The sequence below is a fragment of the Carcharhinus amblyrhynchos genome, chromosome 14 (assembly GCF_965287045.1).
Source record: "Carcharhinus amblyrhynchos chromosome 14, sCarAmb.v2.hapA, whole genome shotgun sequence".
NCBI classification, from domain to species: Eukaryota; Metazoa; Chordata; class Chondrichthyes; order Carcharhiniformes; family Carcharhinidae; genus Carcharhinus; species Carcharhinus amblyrhynchos.
This window is the reverse complement of record NC_137337.1, coordinates 12,746,052-12,765,867: the sequence shown is the minus strand read 5'-3', so window position 1 is coordinate 12,765,867 and position 19,816 is coordinate 12,746,052. Positions and strand designations below refer to the sequence as shown.

General features: G+C 41.5%; 1 protein-coding gene across 1 annotated transcript in view; it reads left to right on the top strand.

Annotated features, from left to right (window-relative positions):
* The first annotated feature begins 41 nt into the window (after positions 1-41).
* The window catches only part of arel1 (apoptosis resistant E3 ubiquitin protein ligase 1), a 71,654-nt gene continuing 51,879 nt past the window's right edge, over positions 42-19,816 (top strand). The window contains exons 1-3 of the mRNA XM_080202304.1: positions 42-193; positions 1,820-2,186; positions 19,589-19,760. Of these exons, the coding sequence (XP_080058430.1) occupies positions 2,042-2,186; positions 19,589-19,760 (317 nt within the window). The 5' untranslated portion in view covers positions 42-193; positions 1,820-2,041. The remainder of the gene's footprint in view (positions 194-1,819; positions 2,187-19,588; positions 19,761-19,816) is intronic.

Genomic DNA, 19,816 nt, shown 5'->3' with positions numbered 1-19,816 from the left:
CCCCCCTCCCCCTCCTAGTTGCTATAGGGCCATAGAAACAACATGGGAGAAGCAGGAACAGCCCGGTTGCTGGGCTTGGGGTGGTGTCTGCTCAAGGGCGTGGTGATGGTGGGTGCGGAATCACCTTCGTCATAAGCCACCAATGATAACAGTCGCAAGAAGGTCGAAACTGTCACTGTACTGCAAAACTGTGGTAATGCGATTTTGTTTCACCCTTTAAAGATCATTTATTTAAATAGCATTTTATCAACGACTGTCTAAACAGCAGAACAAGTCCGAGGGACAAATTGGACAGCTGTTTGAGAGAGCCAACACGGGCAGCAAGGGTCGAATGCGTTCTCTATCGAAAGGATTGATGTGTGATTCTGCTCTGCCATCTTTGAGAATTTAGTGGGTTAATTTGGGTTTCAAGGATCTTTAAAAATTCGGGGTTTGTTTGGTGTAGATAACTTAGGAAACCCATTTTTGGTCGAACGATTCACAATTCAGGATGGAAGAACAACAAAGAGGGGGCAGGTGGTCTCACTCCAATGAGGTGCTGCAAGTATGTCAAGAAATACAAGTCATTCAGAAGAATGGTTGAACTGGGGGGAGAAAGGGGAAGAAATTTTAGACAGCAATCTTATTTATTAATGCTACGTTTTCAGTTTCCTAGTTGAAAAGGTAGGTGGTTGATATATTTGTAGGAATCCTTGTTTGTAGATAGAGCATGAAGGATTATGAAAAACTCAAATAATAGCATATGCTGAATTTACAACCCTTCCCCAATAATAATCGTACTTTGTGATGGAATATGTTGAACCACCAAAACATTACAATTGTTAAAGCTATAGAAGCCTGTTGACAGTTTTCTATTTACTTTTGCATTTTTGTTCATACTAGCAAGGTACAGAAAGAACAACTAGGATCAGTTAACTCCCCACGAGCCAGGGGTCAAAGCTGGTATTATTCATAAGGTCATGGCTGGTTTATATGGGTCAATGCCACACACAATATCATGTGTTTATCAGTGACCTTTTGTTTATTCACTTGAGGGATGTTAGTGTGGCACAATGGAATATTTCCCAGTGTCATCAACAGACACATTCCAAAATAATTGAAGGACAGTAGTCTGTCTCTCAATGATAGTAAAAAGTCTGGTTTACTGCGTTTACCCCAGTCCAACGCTGGCACATCCACATCATCTCAATGATATGCCTCAGTCTTAACCATCTGAGCAAGGTTATCTTCTGTAGTATCTATGCTGCCATATCTTTGCCAGTCTTCAGTGGCCCAATTAGGGACAGTTTTTGTTGCAGGCTCATAAGGAAATGGATTGAGAGTGTGTGAATTAATTTAATGTAGCACTGTTGTAGTCAGCAGACAGAGGAGACTTTATCCTGTCAGTCCAGGTTGTGTTTTAACTCCATGGCCAAAAGGGGAGTTTTAGTGGATAGTGCACTTACCCATCCAAGCTGCTGTTTTTCAGTGTTTCTGCTTGGTTTACGAACGGCAGGTGCCAGGAATAATGGTTTTATTAAAATCTAAAGTCAGTATTCTGTGGTGTTTGGGAGATGTAATCAGGTCAGATTTTCCTCTGTAGCACTTTAGTACGACAGCTTGGTGGACGGAAGTGCTTATTGAACATTTTGGCGTTAGCTGCACATGATTTATTGTCCTTCAGCTATTATACACATCAGGTAGACTCTATCTTGTTGACTTTCTCACACCGTGGTGTACATCACCAAATTACATTTTTAATGTGGCAGAAATCATGGAGTTTATTAAATTCTGTTCTTTAGTTCTGTTTTTCTTAAATTATGTATTTTCTCCTTTGCAGAAGTGCTGGAACACTGTAATTAAAGCCTCAAACTGCTGATAGACTGGTTCTGGAGTGACTGATGCCCTTTTTTTGTCCTGGCACTTCCCAAGAGTACAGATGTTGTTCGACTGCCACAGCAAATTAATAGCAAACTCAACAAGGGAGTGTGAAAATCTCAATATTTAGCTCTATTACAAGACCCAGGATTGCATTATACACGTGCTTGTTTATGATGGCCTGATGGACTGGTGCATTTTGACTTTCCTGCTGTCCTTTTGTTTTTGGGTGTTGGCCTGGGAACAGAGGTGGAAGAACCTTGGAGAGAAACAGATTAAAGAATGGCTCAATGCTAACAATCTTCTCAAATATAGGATCTTGTTTGATGGTAAGTCTCAAAGGTATCTCAAGTCAGATTCTCCCGTATGTATCAACCATGGTTCACAAGGTAAGAATCAAGTGAATATGTCACTTCTGATCCTTAAGATCCACTTGATTATTTGTGTTGATGTGTTCTGGTTACCTTTCTTTTTAAAAAGCTGTGGGCTCTTGATTTTGATATTGAGAGGTTGGAATTTGTTTTTGCTCTTTGGCATGCAGTCACCACTGATTCTTGATGTGTAAAACACAAGCGAAATGTGCAGCACCTTTTTAACCCTTTCAATTTAATAGGTGAGGTGCAAACCTACCTGCAGAGAAATGGATGGAATTAGAACCGTAAGAACAGGAATAGGTCATTCAGTTTCATATCTGCCATGCAGTTAAATCATGGCTGATCTCTGCCTTGGCTTTGGTTACTTGAATATTTTCACCATCCATTTAATGCTATTATCCAACAATATCAACCGAGTTTTGAAATGTTTAATTAACATAGTCTCCATAGCTTTGAGGGGAATTCTAGATGTCTCTTGCTATTTGCTTGACGAAGTCACTCTTAAAAAATCTGGCTCTTATTTTAGAATTCTCTTTATCTACCATATCAAATCCTTTAAATTCTTCAACTACTAGCTCTTAGTTTAAGGGTTTTTTTATCTACCAGATCAAATCATTTAAGTATCTCAATCTGCCATTGTCATGGGGACATAAACCTAACCAATGCAGCCTATCCTCATAATTTAGCCCCTTATGGTTCTGGAGGGTCAATGCTTCCCCCACCCCACTCCAGGATCACCTGTATCCTTCCTGAGGTGTAGTGCCCAGAAAGCAATTAGCATCCCAGATGGTGCCTAACCAGTGCTTTCTGCAGCTATAGCATGATTTCCAACTTGCATTATTTTTGTCAAAGTTCTGGTACAAGGGAAGGCATTCATCTGATCTGAAATGAGTACTGATACCCTTGTAGCAATATTTGAATAGATAATACAATTAGTATAAAAGGGAAGATAGAAGATCAAGGCTTGGGGTTAGGGATGGAGTGCAGGATTAATAAGGCTGCTGTAAGAATTAGAAGATATGAGTGGAGGGGGAATGGGAAAGAAACTTTGACGCTGGTAGAAAATAGCTCTGTTATAGAAAGGGATAAAATATCTTCTTGGTTTTCTTTTTAGAAGAATAAGGATCATTGTTCCAAAATTTCAAGTCAATAAGGGTACAGGAATTATCGCTGGTGCCAATGGCAGCCAACATCAACAAATTACTTTTATGAAATATCATGTTGTTTGTGAGAGTTTGCTGTGTGCAAATTGGCTATTGATTTTCCTACTTTACAGTCACTTCAAAGGTACTTCATTGGTTACAAAACTTTTGAAAAGCCTGGTGGCTGTGGAAGGTGCTTTAGAAATGCAAGTCTTTCTGCTGGGGTTAGTGGTTAGGGGTCAGGACTGGGTCCTCCTTTAGGATGCTTACTTTACTACAATGGCAACTTTCCAAGGTCACCGGTGCTGCAACTAAGGGTGGCCGGCCAGGTTTTCTCAGGCAACCAGCAGTGTCATTTTTAGCTGATGAGCAGGAATGCCCAATAGTAGTTGCCTCAAAATCATTTTTTTGCTTTTTGCTGATGCGCATCTGATTTTTGCTTACCTTTGTTTTGAAATTTAGTGCAGTGAGGGAATGAATTTATGCTCAATTCTTCCATGACAAGGTTCATTATTAATCTTAAATGTTAATCAGTCCTGTTTGGATTACTTTTTAAAACAAAATTGACAAATATTGTAACTTGTTATTTACACCTTGCTGTAGAATAATTGGAGAGCTGAATAGAAATTTTTCTGTTCTGTCTTTTGCTGTCCTGTAGGTAATCTGTAAAACAGGGTCAGACTGCAGGTAGGTGGAAATGTGCAGCACTGATCTGCTCATTGCTACCCACAGTTAGATAAGTGAAGTGCACTAGATTTGAAGTTACATTGTTCAAATGTTTTGATGTCTTTAATTGGCAGACGTGACACTTATTAGTAATTCCTCAACCATTGTTCAATTGAACAACATTTTTTTTCAAAGGGAGATTTCTTGATTGGGTGTGTCATTTGCTGTTGCGTGTCTTTCACATCCCTGTTTGGCCCTTTTTTTAGTTTTCAAAGCATTTGTCTGAAAATGGCTGGGGCGGGTAACAGTTTTTCTAATGCAGTTACCTGGTCCTGCTCTCGATGTCAATATTTATGTCTGGGATTGTGGATTGCTCTTTTATTAGAACTATACTTGGTTGTCTCAGCAGTAATTAATAATCCACAGTGCTTATATTAGAAGTAAGTCTGGAAAGAGCTGTAAGCCAGTTGTGATGTTGCATCAGTGTTGTTTGATCTTTTCCAAAGTTATACTGAAAATCCCCATGAAACTCAGCTGAGATATCCTAGTAATGATTTGACTTAACGACTGCATCTTCTTGCTATGAATGCCCACTATGGGCTGTTCCTGATACCCCACGCGTGCTTAATAATGGATCATTGCTGCTGATATAGAACAACCATGACATGGCAACTGGTATTTACATATGTCTATAACATAGCAAAGCACTGCAAGATATTTCATTTGAGGCACAACAATAAAAACTGAATGGCAAATGAGGGAAAGAGAAATAAAGAGGAGTGAGCAAAGCATCATGTTTGAAACCCTTGGACCCGAGAGTGTGAAGATCTGAACAGAACAAAGGAAAATATCATTGAAGTGGTTCTAGCTTTTAATGGGAACAAAGACATCAAATGAGGAGGTGTAGGGGTGGCTGAGCAAATCAGTAGCATCAGAAATAGTGGTGAATGAAGGGCCAGAGACCAGTTGGCAGCCAATATTCCAGTGGTTTTAGTTTTTGTTTCACACCAATTGTTCAGGGACGATCCTAACTGCCAGTTTACAGTGCTCTTATGTAATACTCTTTATTAATGGATTAATGATTTTAATTACAGCATTTATTTCAATTTAAATATCCAAGCTGATTATATTTCAATTAGGCTACTGCTGACCTACTTTATCTCAAGTAAGTTTTCATTGAGAGCTTTTTACCCATTCAAGCTCGATCTTATCCATGTGGAACTCAAATGGGGGGAAAAAGGCTGATTAATGTGCCAATAGTTGGAATATCCCTTTTTGTCCTGACCCCTCATTGATTCTCTATCCTCCAGTAGCTATTTATTACTCGATGCAAAAGTTGCCCAAGCATATGCCGTCCCAAAAAGAACAAGACAGAGCTATTCTGGCCATTCACTGCATCATCAGTCTACTCTCCATCACCAACAAAATGATGGATTTAAGTCATTGATAATGTTCTCAAGCATAAGAGGGATCTGCTTAGCAACAGCAGTAACAAGAATAAGGCATGATAGGATGAGATTTGCCCAGCAACAGGTAGAAATCTGCCTAGCCAGCGTTCTGAAGGCATGATGAGATGTGATTTGCCCAGTAACAAGATTAGTAGGCACCTAGACAAAATCAGATGAAAATTGCCCTATTAGTAGAAACAGCGTACCAAGACAACAGAGAGATCAGTGGAAATATACAGATGCTAATTTTTTTTTTGAATTGAGTAATTTGAGAGATGCAGACAGTCATATCCACAGAATAAAATAGAGGCTAAATGGTGTAATTGCCAGCATCCTTTAGAGGAAAGGAGGCTAGTAGTACATACAACAGCCCAAAAGGCTAATTACGTTCAGCCTGAGAGGTCAGTTCCTATCCAACAGCCAGACAGATCGCAATCTTCAGAGAGGCTTGTTCCATCTAACGGTTACAGACATATCAGATTGTAGATATTCTCCTCTACAAGACACAGTTTTGTATCAGCAAAAGACGGTTGCCCAGATCTGGTCATTTAAGCTGTATTGTGTAGCAACGATGAGCTAGATTTGACTTGCAGTTACAAACTTAAATGCTATTTGGGAAAAGGGGTGAGTCTGAGTTCAGCAAATGTGGGTATACCTTGTGAATGAGAGAGAATCTCAGACAAATGGTGTGTGTTAACCATTCATATACTTGTGTTATAGTACATTATAGTCTCATGTATTTTTCTTTTTTTACTTGCGTTAATAAGGAGTATTTGTTTATTACATAAAGACTGGACCGTTTTCTCACATGTGGCTCCTCACATTAATACAAACAAATTAATACACCACTATGAACCAGTATGTTGGGACACTCGCATCTATCATCAGCGGGGTTTGTAACAAGTGGCATGTATTCATTAATAACAGGTTCACTTTTGCTCAGATTGGATTCTTCTGGGCTACTCAACTCTTACTTCATCACGTCTTTAGTCCAAACATAAAGGAGCTGAACTTGAGTGGTGAGATGAGACTAATTGCTCTTGACATCAAGGCACCATTTGACCAAGTATGGCATCAAAGAACCCGAGCAAAACTGGAGTCAATAGAAATTATGAGAGAAAAGTCTCTTCTGCCTGAAGCCCTGTTTAGTGCAAAGGAATATGGTCATGTTTAGGGTCCAATCGTCTCAGTCCTTAGACTTTGCTGCTGTAGTTTCAGGGAAGTGTCCTAAGCCCACTGTCTTCAGCCTTGTCATCAATGACCAGGCTGAAGACAGCCTCAATGCCCCCCAGCTTAAAATCAGAAGTGGGGAAGTTTTGATTTTGATTGCCAAGGTTCTGTTCCATTCACAATTCCCCAGATACTGAAGCAGTCCACGTTCACATGAAGCAAGACTTGGACAACAATCAGACTTGAACTGATAAGTTACAAGTAACATTCATAATAGACAATGACTATCTCCAACAAGAGAGAATCTAACCACTGTCCTTTGACATTCGGTGGATTTGCTACAGCTGAATTTCTTGCTGTTAATGCCCTGGGACTCATCACTGTCTAGAAACCTAACTCATTCAGCCACATAATAATAATATGGTTGTAAGAGCAGGCATTCATTTCCTGATTCCCTAAAACCGCACTGTAAGGCACAAGTCAGGAATGTGACGCAATACTCCCATTTGCCTAGATGAGTGTAGCTCTGTGAACACTCCAGAAGCTTGACTCCATCTAGAAGAAAAACACTCATTTGAATGTTATTCCAAACACCACCTTACACCTGCAGTGCAATGTATACAACTTACAAAATGCATTACAACAATTCAACAAGGTTCTTTTGATAGTATCTTCTGTATAGGATGTATTGCCGAGGAGAAATGGGAAGCAGGCAATGGGAACACCAAAACCTTCCAAGTTACACACCATCCTGACTTAGAAATGTATTGCTACTGTGTTACGGATTGATATCCTGAAATGCACTTCTTAACAATGCCGAGGGTCTGTCAACTTACACAGATTGCAGGCGACCGAGTCAACTCACCACCTCTTCTTGGTGGCCTTTTGGGATGGACAATAAATGCTGGTCTTGTCTGCAAGATCCACATCTTGTGAACAAACAGGAGAAAGTATAATTTCTTAACTCTCGGAATGTAGTTGCATATAAGGAGGCCAATCAGCTAAATCATGGCTGACCTGTACCTCAGCTCCATCTATCCCCCTCCCTCCATGGTTTAGTAACCCTAATCCTCTTACCCATGAAAAATCTATATCCTTCTCATTTTTGTGTTCTACACCTTTTAGACTGTTTGCCTTTGTTTTCTTACTGGTTCACTTATGTCCTTTATAGGGAAGGAAACCTGCCATCCTTATACCTGGCCTACAGATGATTCCAGAACCACAGCAATGTGGCTGATTCATAACTCGCCTCTGAAAAATGGCCTAGCAATTGCGGGATAGACATTAGATAAATACTTGAAGTACTGAATATTTGTAATAGCGCAAAGGTTTTGATGTCTCCTACAGAGAACATTGTTAAAATGGGGTTAAACCAATTCATTTGATTTTTAAATTGGTTTCAAAGCAGCTGCAGCCAAATCAATTCCTTCCAGTTCATTGTTATATAATGTGGGTGTAGAATTTTATGCTTTATGCATCTGCTTCAAATGATAAAAGAGAAATCTCTATGATGTGCCCTACATATCTAATTCACCATTTGATTAGTGCTTCAAGTGCCATTATTTTATTTGATGCACAATTTGTAGGGCAATCTATTGAATCATGCGGTGGACCTTGGTGATACTTTCTCAAAGACGTTAACAGATAGCCTCTTTATTGTTATTGCAGAGGAAATGATAAAATAATTCTCTAGAGAACTTTTCTAACTGCGGTAACATCTGGGACTATACTGACAGTAAACGAAGGCTGTTTTCCAAGTTAAAATATTCAAAATGCAGTATGTTTTCTTCTAAATCAATTTTTGCTTATTGCTTTTCAAAGAAAATCTCACTAAAGACATTCATTGTAGTAGTCGAAAAATGAAGTTATTCATTTGTTTCCTAGTCGATGCATTTCTTTATATTAGCAATTTTAGTTTATTATATAATAATTTTTGTAAATGAGCATATTCCTTGACAGTCTGAAGTTAATTTCTGCTCCCTTGGGAGAGTTTTGCAGATTGGCTAGGGGCCTATAATTTTTGGGCAGTAGATTACTAACTACTTATATTTGCATATTACATTTAAATGCCCTATTTGTGTCGGATAAAACAGATTCACTGCTAATAGGCATATCGTTGATACTGACCAAAGGCATAATGGGGAAAAAAATAGACTTGAATGATTCTTTTAATGATGGATTAAAGGGATGACATTCATTATATGGTACTTCTCACATTCTCAAGCTTTCCTAAAGGACCTAGGCAGATAAGGCACTTTAAGTATAGTCACATTTGTAATTCTTTCCCTCACTCACCTTTTTAAAGGAGACTTTTTTTTGACAGAATCCTATCTGTGTTGATATTGCAATATGCTGTAATCCTGTCTACAACAAGCGATTTTCAGTTTATAACCACTATTTTAAGAAATTAATTGATTGGAATGTAGGTGTCGCCAGCTAGGCCAGCAATTGGTGTCCATCCTTAGTTGCCATTGAGAAGGTGGTGGTGAGCTGGCTTCTTGACTGGCTGCAGTCCCTGAGGTGTAGGTACACCCACAGTGCTGTTAAGGAAGAAATTCCAGGATTTTGACTAGTGACAGTGAAGGAATGGTGATATATTTCTAAATCAGGGTAGTGCATGACTTGGAGGGGAACTTCAAGGTAGTGATGCTGCCAGCTATCTGCTACTCTTGTCCTTCTAGATGGTAGTCATGTGTTTGGAAGGTGCTTTCTAAGGAACCTTGGTCAGTTCCTGCAGTGCGTCTTGTAGATAGTACACATGGCTGCCACTGTTCATTGATGTAGGGATTGAATGTTTGTGGATGGGGTAGCATCAAGTGAGATGCTGTCTTGGATGGTGTCACGCTTCTTGATGTTTGAGCTGCACTCATCCAGGCAAATGAAGAATATTTCATTACACTCTGATTTGTGCCTTGTAGATGTAGAGCAGGCTTTGGAGGCTTGGAAGTGAGTAGCTGTGGATAACGAAGGAGGTGAAGGAAAGTGTTAAATTAAAAGTGGAGGCGTTTAGAGTAGCAAAGAGTAGTGGGCGAGAAGAGGATTGGAGAGGTTTAAATGTCAACAAAGATTGACAAAGAAGATGATAAAGAAGGGTAGGAGAAACTATGAAGCTGGGCTTGCGCTTAACATAAAAAGGATAGCAAGAGTTTTTATAAATATATAAAAAGGAAGAGGCTGGCTCGGGTAAACGTTGGTCCCTTTAGAGGATGAGAAGGGGGACTTAGTGGTAGGGGATGGGGATATGGCTGAGGTCCTGAATAACTTTTTTGTTTCTGTCTTCACGGAGGAGGATGTGAATAATTTGCCGGGTGTTAGAGATGGAAAGGTGGTAGGACTGGAGGGTCTTAATGACATTACTGTTACTAGAGAGGAGGTGCTCAACAGACTGGAGGGACTGATGGTGGACAAGTTGCCAGGACCGGATGGAATGCATCCGAGGGTTCTGGAAGAAATGGCGGAGGTGATAGTGGATGCCTTGGTGGTTATTTTCCAGACGTCGCTGGATTCCAGGGAAGTGCCGGAAGATTGGAAAACGGCTAATGTTACGCTGTCGTTTAAGAAGGATGCCAGGCAAAAGGCAGGGAATTATAGGCCGGTTAGTTTAACGTCTGTTGTAGGTAAAATGTTAGAATCCGTCATCAAGGAGGAAATAGCGAGGCATCTTGCTTGATAGAGCAGACGCAGCACGGTTTCGTTAAAGGGAAGTCGTGTCTGACAAATTTACTGGAGTTCTATGAGGATGTGTCTAGGGCGGTGGATAGAGGAGAGCCAGTGGATGTGGTCTTTCCGGATTTTCAGAAGGCGTTTGACAAGGTACCTCACAGGAGGTTATTGCAGAAGGTCAGGGGACAGGGAGTTGGGGGTAGGGTGTTAGCGTGGATAGAGGATTGGTTGTCAAATAGGAGGCAGAGAGTGGGGGTCAATGGGTGCTATTCGGATTGGCAGATGGTGACTAGTGGAGTGCCTCAGGGGTCGGTGCTGGGGCCTCAGCTATTTACCATTTATATACATGATCTGGAGGAGGGAACCGAGTGTAGGGTGTTGAAATTTGCTGATGACACCAAGATTGGGGGAATGGCAAATTGTGCGGCGGGTGTGGAGAGTCTACAGAAGGATCTAGATAGGCTGGGCGAATGGGCCAGGAAATGGCAAATGGAATTTAATGTTGGCAAGTGCGAGGTGGTCCACTTTGGTAGGAATAATGGTAGGAAGGATTATCACTTATGTGGAGAAAAACTGCAGCAGGCGACAGCGCAGAGGGACCTTGGGGTCCTTGTGTATGAGTTGCAAAAACCCAGCTTGCAGGTGCAGCAGGTGGTCAGGAAGGCAAATGGGATGCTGGCCTTCATAGCGAGGGGGATTGAATATAAAAGTAGGGAGGTCTTGCTGCAGCTGTACAGGGCATTGGTGAGGCCGCAGCTGGAGTACTGTGTGCAGTTTTGGGCGCCGTACTTACGCAAGGATCTTTTGGCCTTGGAGGGAGTGCAGAGGAGGTTTACTAGGCTGATGCCGGAGTTGAGGGGGTTGAGCTATGAGGAGAGGCTGAATAAACTAGGCTTGTACTCGTTAGAGTTTAGAAGAATGAGGGGAGATCTCATTGAGACGTATAAGATGATGAATGGGATGGATAGGATAGAGGTGGAGAGACTCTTCCCGCTCAAAAAAGACAGTAGGACTAGGGGGCACAGCCTCAAGATAAAGGGGGGGGTGGTTTAGAATGGAGTTGAGGAGGAACTTCTTCACTCAAAGGGTGGTGAATCTCTGGAATTCTCTGCCCGTTGAAGTGGTGGAGGCTACCTCGCTAAATATTTTTAAGACGCGGGTTGATGGGTTTTTGATAAGAGAGGGGATTAAGGGTTATGGGGAGAGGGCGGGAATGTGGAACTGAGCCATGACAGATCAGCCATGATCTTATTGAATGGCGGGGCAGGCTCGAAGGGCTAGATGGCCTACTCCTGCTCCTATTTCTTATGTTCTTATGTTCTTAACTTGGTACAGGATTCCTAGCATCTGAACTGCACTTAAAGCCACAGTACTTGACTGACTAGTCCAGTTCAATTTCTGGCCAATAGTAACCCACAGGCTGTTCAGAATGGGGTATTTAGCAATGTTAATGCCATTGAATGTCAAGAGGTGATGATTAAATACTCCCTTGTTGGAGATGATCATTGCCTGGCACTTATGTGGTGCAAATGTTGCTTGCTACTTTTCAACCCAAGCCTGGGTATTGCATTTTGACATAGATGCTTCTATATCTGAGGATTTGTGAATGATGTTGAACATTGTGCAATTATACGTGAACATCCCCACTTCTGACTTTATGATGGAAGGAAGGTAATTGATGTAGAAACTGAAGATGGTTGGGCCCAGGACACTATCCTGAGGAATTGTACTCAAGCTGAGAAGATTGTCCTCCAACCACCACACTCATCTTCCTTTGACTCCATCCAGCAGAGAGTTTTGCCCGTGGTTCCAATTGACTGAACTTTTGCTAGAAGTTCAGGAGCTGAGTGACACTATGGGAATCCAAACTGAGTATCCATGAGCAGGTTACTGATGAGTAAGCACCAGTTGATAGCAGTGTTGATGAGCCCTTCCATTATTTTGCTAATGATAATCTGAAAGTAGGCAGGTATCTGAGGTCACCATCGCAGATGTCCGATCAGTTTTCTTGAAAGCTGACCCAAGTAAAGCGACTGGCCTGGATGGGATACCTGGATGAACACAGATCCTGCATCGACTAGCTGGCAGGGGTATTTGCAGACACCTTTAACTTCTCCTTATTCCAATCTGAGGCCCCTACCTGCTTCAAGAAGATGACCATCATCTCTATACCAAAGAAAAGCCAGGCAGCACGCCTTGCTGATTGCCACCCAGTGGCTCTGACATCCATCATCATGAAGTGGTTTGAAAAGTTAGTCACGGCACGCTTCAACTCTGGTCTCCCAGATTGCCTGCACCCACTACTGTTCACCTATTTCTCCAACAGGTCCATAGCAAATGCCATTTCCCTGAACACATGGACAACAAGGACACCAACTCATTTTTATTGTCTCCAGCTCAGCCTTCAACACCATTACCCAACAAATCTCATGTCCGAACTCTGCGGCCTAGGGCTTAGCTCCTGTCTCTGCGACTGGATCCGAGACTTCCTAACTCTCAGACCACAATCAGCAACAATAGGCAATGACACCACTTCCACGATAATCATCAACACCAGTGCTCCTCAAGGCTATATCTTCAGCCTCCTACTGTACTTATACACCTATGACTGTATGGCCAAATTCCCCTTCAACTTGATTTTCAAGTTTGCCGATGACACCACTGTAGTCGGTCGGATTTCAAACAGGAAAAAGATAGATAATCTAGTAAAGTGGTGCAATGATAATCTCTTCCTCCAGTAAATGAAGAAGATAGTCATCAACTTCAGGAAAAGTAGTGGAGGACATGCTCTTGCCTACATCAAAGGTGACGAAGTTGAAATGGTTGAGAGCTTGAAGTCTCTAGGTGTTCAAATCACTAACAACCTGTCCTGGTCTCTCCATGCTGACTTTATAGTTTAAAGCCAACCCACATCTCTACACTTAGGCTAAGAAAATTTGGCATGTTCATTACAATTTTTACACATGCACCATTGAAAGCACCCTGTCCAGTTGCATTACAGCTTGGTATGGCTCCTGCTTTTACCAAGACTGCAAGAAATTTTAAAGGGTTGTGAACGTAGCCCAGTCCATCACGCAAACCAGCCTCCCATCCCTTGACTCCATCTACGCTTCCCATTGCCTCAGAAAAGCAGCCTGCATAATCAAGGACTCTACCCACTCCGGAAATATTCTCTTACGCCGCCTCCTGTTGTGAAAAAGATACAAAAGCCTGAAAATGTGTACCAACTGCCTCAAGAACAACTTCTTCCTGGCTCCATCAGTAGCCTGTGAATGAAGATGTTGTGTAGTGGGGGATCAGGAAAAGGTCAGAGTTTTCCTGACTTGAAATAAACGGTGAGAACTGCTTCAATAACTTTTCCCTCTTGTAATTACCGAAGGTACATGGGTTCAATAGTACGAAAATGAAGGACGTTGGACTGTAGTTTTGTAATCTTTACGAGAACATAATAAATAAGAGCAAGATAGGCCAATATGTCTTGAGCTCCCTCGTGCCATCCAGTAAAATCATGGCTGAATTTGCACCAACTGCACTTTCTGACTCTCTGTCCGCATCTTTTGATCACTGTAGTGCCCAAACATTCATCAATCTCAGTTTTGCATATACTCATTGACTAAGAGCCACCGCTCTCTGGGTCAGGAATTGTAAAGAATAACAAGCCTTCTGAGTGAAAAGGTTTTTCCTTGCCTCACTCCTACATGGCAGATACCTTATCTTGAAACAATGACCCTCTAGTTTTAGACTCTGTCTCTCGTCAAGTGAAATAGTCCCTCAGCATCTACCCTGTCGAGCCCTCTTAAGAAATTTCTAAGTATTCACTTGGTGAGAACGCTCTTCTAACCCCCAGGGAACATAAGCCTATTCTATTTAATCCCTCAGATCCCAGGAATCAATCCAGTGAATTTGTGTTACATCCTTTCCAAGGCAAATAGGACTTTCCTTTAGATAAAGAAAGTAAAACTGCAGACAGTGCTCCAGTGTTGTCTCACTAAAACCCTATATAATTGCAACAAACCCTCCTCACTAATACTGCAACATCTGTGCCATAAAGGCTAACCAGTCTTTTTTTATTCTGCGTGTTAAACTGGTTAATCCACACTTCCTCACGTTATACTCCATCTGCCTCCTCCTTGCTCAACCATTTAACTAATCTGTATCCATTTGTGTCTTCCTTGTTTACTTTTTCATCCAGCTTTGTAGTATCAGCAACCTTGGCTATATTATATTCAGTCCCTGCATCTAAGCCATTGATCAAGATTATAAATGGAGGCCAATGACCAGTGGTGTGCTTCGGGAATCGGTGCTGGGCCCACGGTTATTTGTCATTTATATTAATGATTTGGATGAGAATATAGGTGGCATGGTTAGTGAGTTTGCAGATGACACCAAGATTGTTGGCATAGTGGACAGTGAAGAAAGTTATTTCCAATTGCAACGGGATCTTGATCAATTGGGCCAGTGGGCTGACGAATGGCAGATGGATTTTAGTTTAGACAAATGTGAGGTGCTGCATTTTGGTAGATTGAACCAGGGCAGGACTTACTCAGTTAATGGTAGAACGTTGAGGAGAGTTACAGAACAGAGATCTAGAGGTACTTGTTCATTGATCCTTGAAAGTGGAGTCACAGGTGGACAGAGTGGTGAAGAAAGAAAGCATTCGGCATGCTTGGTTTCATCGGTCAGGACATCGAATACAGGAGTTGGGACGTCTTGTTGAAGTTGTACGAGACATTGGTAAGGCCACACTTGGAATACTGTGTGTAATTCTGGTCACTCTATAATAGAAAGGATATTATTAAATTAGAAAGAGTGCAGAAAAGATTTACTAGGATGCTACTGGGACTTGATGGATTGAGTTATAAGGAGAGGCTGAATCGACTGGGACTTTTTCCTCGAGTGTAGGAGGCTGAGGGGTGATCTTATATAGGTCTATAAAATAAAGAGGGGCACAGATCAGCTAGATAATCAATATCTTTTCCCAAAGGAAGGGGAGTCTAAAACTAGAGAGCATAAGTTTAAGATGAGAGAGGAGAGATACAAAAGTGTGCAGAGAAGCAATTTTTTCACACAGAGGGTGGTGAGCCTCTGGAACAAGCTGCCAGAGGTAGTAGTAGAGATGGGTACAATTTTATCTTTTTTTAAAAGCATTTAAATAGTTACATGGATGGTATAGAGGGATTTGGACCAAATGTGGGCAATTGGGATTAGCTTAGGGGTTTTTAAAAAAATGGCAGCATGTACAAATTGGGCTGAAGGGCCTGTTTTCATGCTGTAAACCTCTTTGACTCTATGACTCTAAATAGCTGATGTTCAAGCTCTGATTCTTGTGGCAGTCCACTACCATACCATTCTGAAAAAAATCTGTTAATTCATAAATAAGAGAAAAAAGAGAAACCCCAGCAGGCCAGGCAGCATTTTGTGGAGAGAATGGAGTTAACATTTCAGGTCGGAAACCTTGAAATAGAAATATCAATATTCTCCTGTCACTGCATAGGAACAGGATGTCAGTGTGGTTGATGTCATCAGATATGTGCCTGGAACAGGAAGTCAGCAGCTACTGTGGCCAATAGGCAAATGGTTGGTGCTGCTGATGTTGTTTTTGTTGTTGTGCGCCCATTGAATGCTGGCTGCTCGTTTGGCCACCCCACTTCACATTTCACTCACTGCTTGGCTTGCCATCTCGCGTGTCACTTATTGCCACCCTGCTCAGTGCTTCACTCCTGAACCCTTGGCCACTTTTGTTCACTGACTCACTCTCAATTCTTCTTGTTACCTGTTGACGACAGTGAAGGAACAGGGCACCAAGTGGAAGGGAGGCTACGAGTCTGGAGTGAATTAGATGGATTTGGTTAGGATCCAAAGATGTTTAGGTTAGATCGATTGGCCATGCTCTGTGCTTGGGGTTACAGGGATAGGGTTTGGATGAGTGAAGTGGTGAGCAGATTGCAATTGCAGGACTTTTAACTAGTGTTTTGGAGTTCAATTTTCTCTGCAACTGAAGTCCTAGTTAATCATGGTGGGGGGAAAAAAAACACCTCATTGATGCTGCACTTGCATAAATATCTTTACATTGTGCAGTATTTATGGATGAATGGCAGGGGAAAGGAGAAGGTCTGTGATAGGGTGGAGGCCAGGGGAGAATAAATAAAAGATTTAATGGTACAACAGCCAATGAGAAGAATAATGGGTATAGTAAAGAAACAAAGGTTGTATCCAAATGAGGAATGAATTGTTACATAAAATCATCTGAAGGCAACATGAAGAGATAAAGATGGAACACTGTGGCAGGCCATGGATACAAAGTTCAGCAAGAGAGCAAGGTGGAGGATTAAAATGACAAGCAACCAGGAGCTTGCGGTCATGGAGTCCAAAGCAGTTACCTGGTTTGAGTTTTTAACAGTTCTTTGTGTTTGCTCTCTCTTCCTGAACTATCCTCTAATCCATGGGGACCATTCTAGAATTTAAGTAATTCTCAAAGGGATTCACTATCTCTCTCAAATACCTCTTTTTTAGAAATATGGGAAAGCAAACCAGACCCTAGAATATACAATAAGTGGTAGGATACTGAAAAGCATAGATGAGCAGAGGAAGCATTTGAATGCGTGTCCAAAAATCCCTGAAGGTAGCAGAAGTTTCACAGCATGAGGTGAGTCACCTGATGAAAGGGCAATGTTCAGAAAACTTGTGCTAACAAATAAACCTGTTGGACTTTAACCTGGTGTTGTGAGACTTCTTACTGTGTTTACCCCAGTCCAACACCAAAATCTCCACATCATGGGTAGCAGAATAAGCAGATAAGTCATTAAGGAGACACACAAACAAAATACTGGTTTTGATGGGAAAATCTGAATTGCTTAAAATCCCTCTTTTCAGGAGCACAACCACAACTTGAATTCAGGACTTAGTAACTGTCATTTCTCTCTCAATTTCTGGTACTACCTGTTCCTTAACAGGAGAGGGAGCTGGTGATATATTTTAGAACATTGATTTAGACTGGTATCCACAATCAATCTGTATTGTTGGCAATTTGCTTTTGAAAGCCTTATGCACTGCCTGTATTCCAAAGTCCGTCCCTCTCATCCCTGGAAAAAAAAAAGCCCTTAATCCTCATGTTCACCTTAGGTTTGTGGATCTTTTTTATATACTGGTTATATTCAGCTGCTTCTGTTACAGATAGTTTCACTCTTCAAAACTGACTGGCAGGATGTTTAGAGCCGGGTGTGCTGTGTGATTACTGTGTGAAAATGGAGGCTATCTAAAGTCTGTTCGCTTCTCTAATACTGAAAACAGATGAGGGTTAACTCCAAATTACAGATTTCAGAAGCGTGCTGTTTATGCAAGTTTGCATAAGAGTCGTGCAGACCTTTTCCAAACAAAAACACTCTAGACTGGATTGCCATTTATCCCTTAGTTGGCAGTTATGCAGACTTCCACAGACAAGACAAATTAAGGCGAATCAAATCGAGCTAAGTTAATTGCATTTGAACGCGCAACTCTTTGTTTTCTGCTGTGCTGTTATGTCAGTAATGTTTAATCGGAACAGAGGAAATTAAAATTAAAATCACAGCTTGATATGGCTCCTGCTCTGCCCAAGACCGCAAGGAACTCCAAAAGGTCACGAATGTAGCCTAATCCATCACGCAGACCAGCACCCCCGTCCATTGACTCTGTCTACACTTCCCGCTGCCTCAGCAAAGTAGCCAGCATAATTAAGGATCCCATGCACTCTCTCTCTCTCTCTCTCTCTCTCTCTTTTCCCCCCCCCTCCTTCCCCCCCCCCCCCCCATCTCTCCTTCTGTTGGGGAAAAAGATGCAAAAGTCTGAGGTCACATACCAACCGACTCACGAACAGCCTCTTTCCCCTCCTGCTGTCAGACTTTTAATGGACTTGCCTTGCATTTAAGTTGATCTTTCTCTACACCCTAGCTATGACTGTAACACTACATTCTGCACTCTCTCATTTCCTTCTCTATGAATAGTATGCTTTGTATAGCATGCAAGAAACAATACTTTTTACTGTTAATGTATGTGACAATAATAAATCAGAAATTTTGGATTGAAGATTGAGAGGCTGAAACACGGTGAGTAAATTCTTAACTCCTGGTAAAATGCTGTAGGTCCTGGCATTATCTCAGTCAAGAAATATATTTGGGAATATGTAACCCAAGATTGCTCGTTTAACACCGGATTAGCTACTCTTAGACAAAGGTACTGAGAAATGTGGGAGGGGACCACTGAAATAGGCCATGGGCTGGATAGGAAAGTTGAGCAGGTTTTTGTCGATAAGTGAGTGTGCCTTAGCTAATAAGGTGAAGTTCTCTTTTCCTCAGTGTATGGAAACGCTTACTAAGGATGTCCAGGTCTGAAAATTTGGTGCACAATTCACCTGACTGCAACCTTAAGTGCTCCTACCAGTAGGAACACTCCCAAATGGAGTGTTTCCCACTGGCATTAGCACCGCTGGTCAGGTGGGAATCTCCGATCTTAGCATTTAAAAATACTAATGCTGTAAAACATGCCAGCCAGCCTGGCTGCACAGAGATTGGGGCGCCATTTTGAAAAAGTTGAAAAGTTCACCACTGTTTGATATTCTCTTCCCCTTAAAGTAAAAATATAGAATTCGTGAGCGTAAAGCTACTGTAGAGTTTTAAAAAAAAACTAAAAGAAAATGCTATAAAATCAGGCTGGAGATCAGATTTTTATCCTTTATTTCATTCACGTCACTTTTCACTTGTGTCAGCCATCACTCAGTTGGTAGCTCTCTCCCGGTTCAAGTCCCATTGTGGTAACTTGAGCACAGTTGTCAAGGCCAGCACTCCAATGCTGTACTGAGGGAATAATTATAGATAAAGCAATAAACTGAGGCCCCATTTGCCTCTTGGATGCACGTTAAAGATCCCATTTACGGCACTATTCCAAAGTGAAGCAAGGGAGTCATCTGTGATGCCCTGACCAATATATATCATTCAATCGATATCGCACAAAAAAAGATTACCTAGTCATTGTAGCATTTGCTTTCTGTGGGGGTTTCCTGAGTGCATATTCGCTGCTGCATTTTCTATATTGTAACAGTGACTATGTTTCCAAAAGTACTTTATTGGTTGTAAAGCATTTTGAGATGTCTGCTCATGAAAAGTGTTATATAAATGTCATCTTTTTGCACAATACAAATGTTGCTTGTCCAACAGCATTATTATAATGCTGGTAATCGCATCAGTCCGAGAGCTAAAGATCAAAGTCATCTTATTCCTTGTCTTTTTATTTGCAGATGTGCAGAACTTAGAGGAGATAGCAGTGCTGAGTACTTTGCCCTTTCTGAAGAGAGATTCCTTGGAAGACAGTGCATTTCAGAAGATAGAAGCAGCCCAACACCGACTGGTGAAGGAGTTAGCCTTACAGGAGTGGCTCTTCTGCCAGGGTCTGGAGCATTACTTTCACGTGTATGTTTTGAAAGAAAATAATCCCTGAATTTCCATTCGTCTTGCATATAATGCTG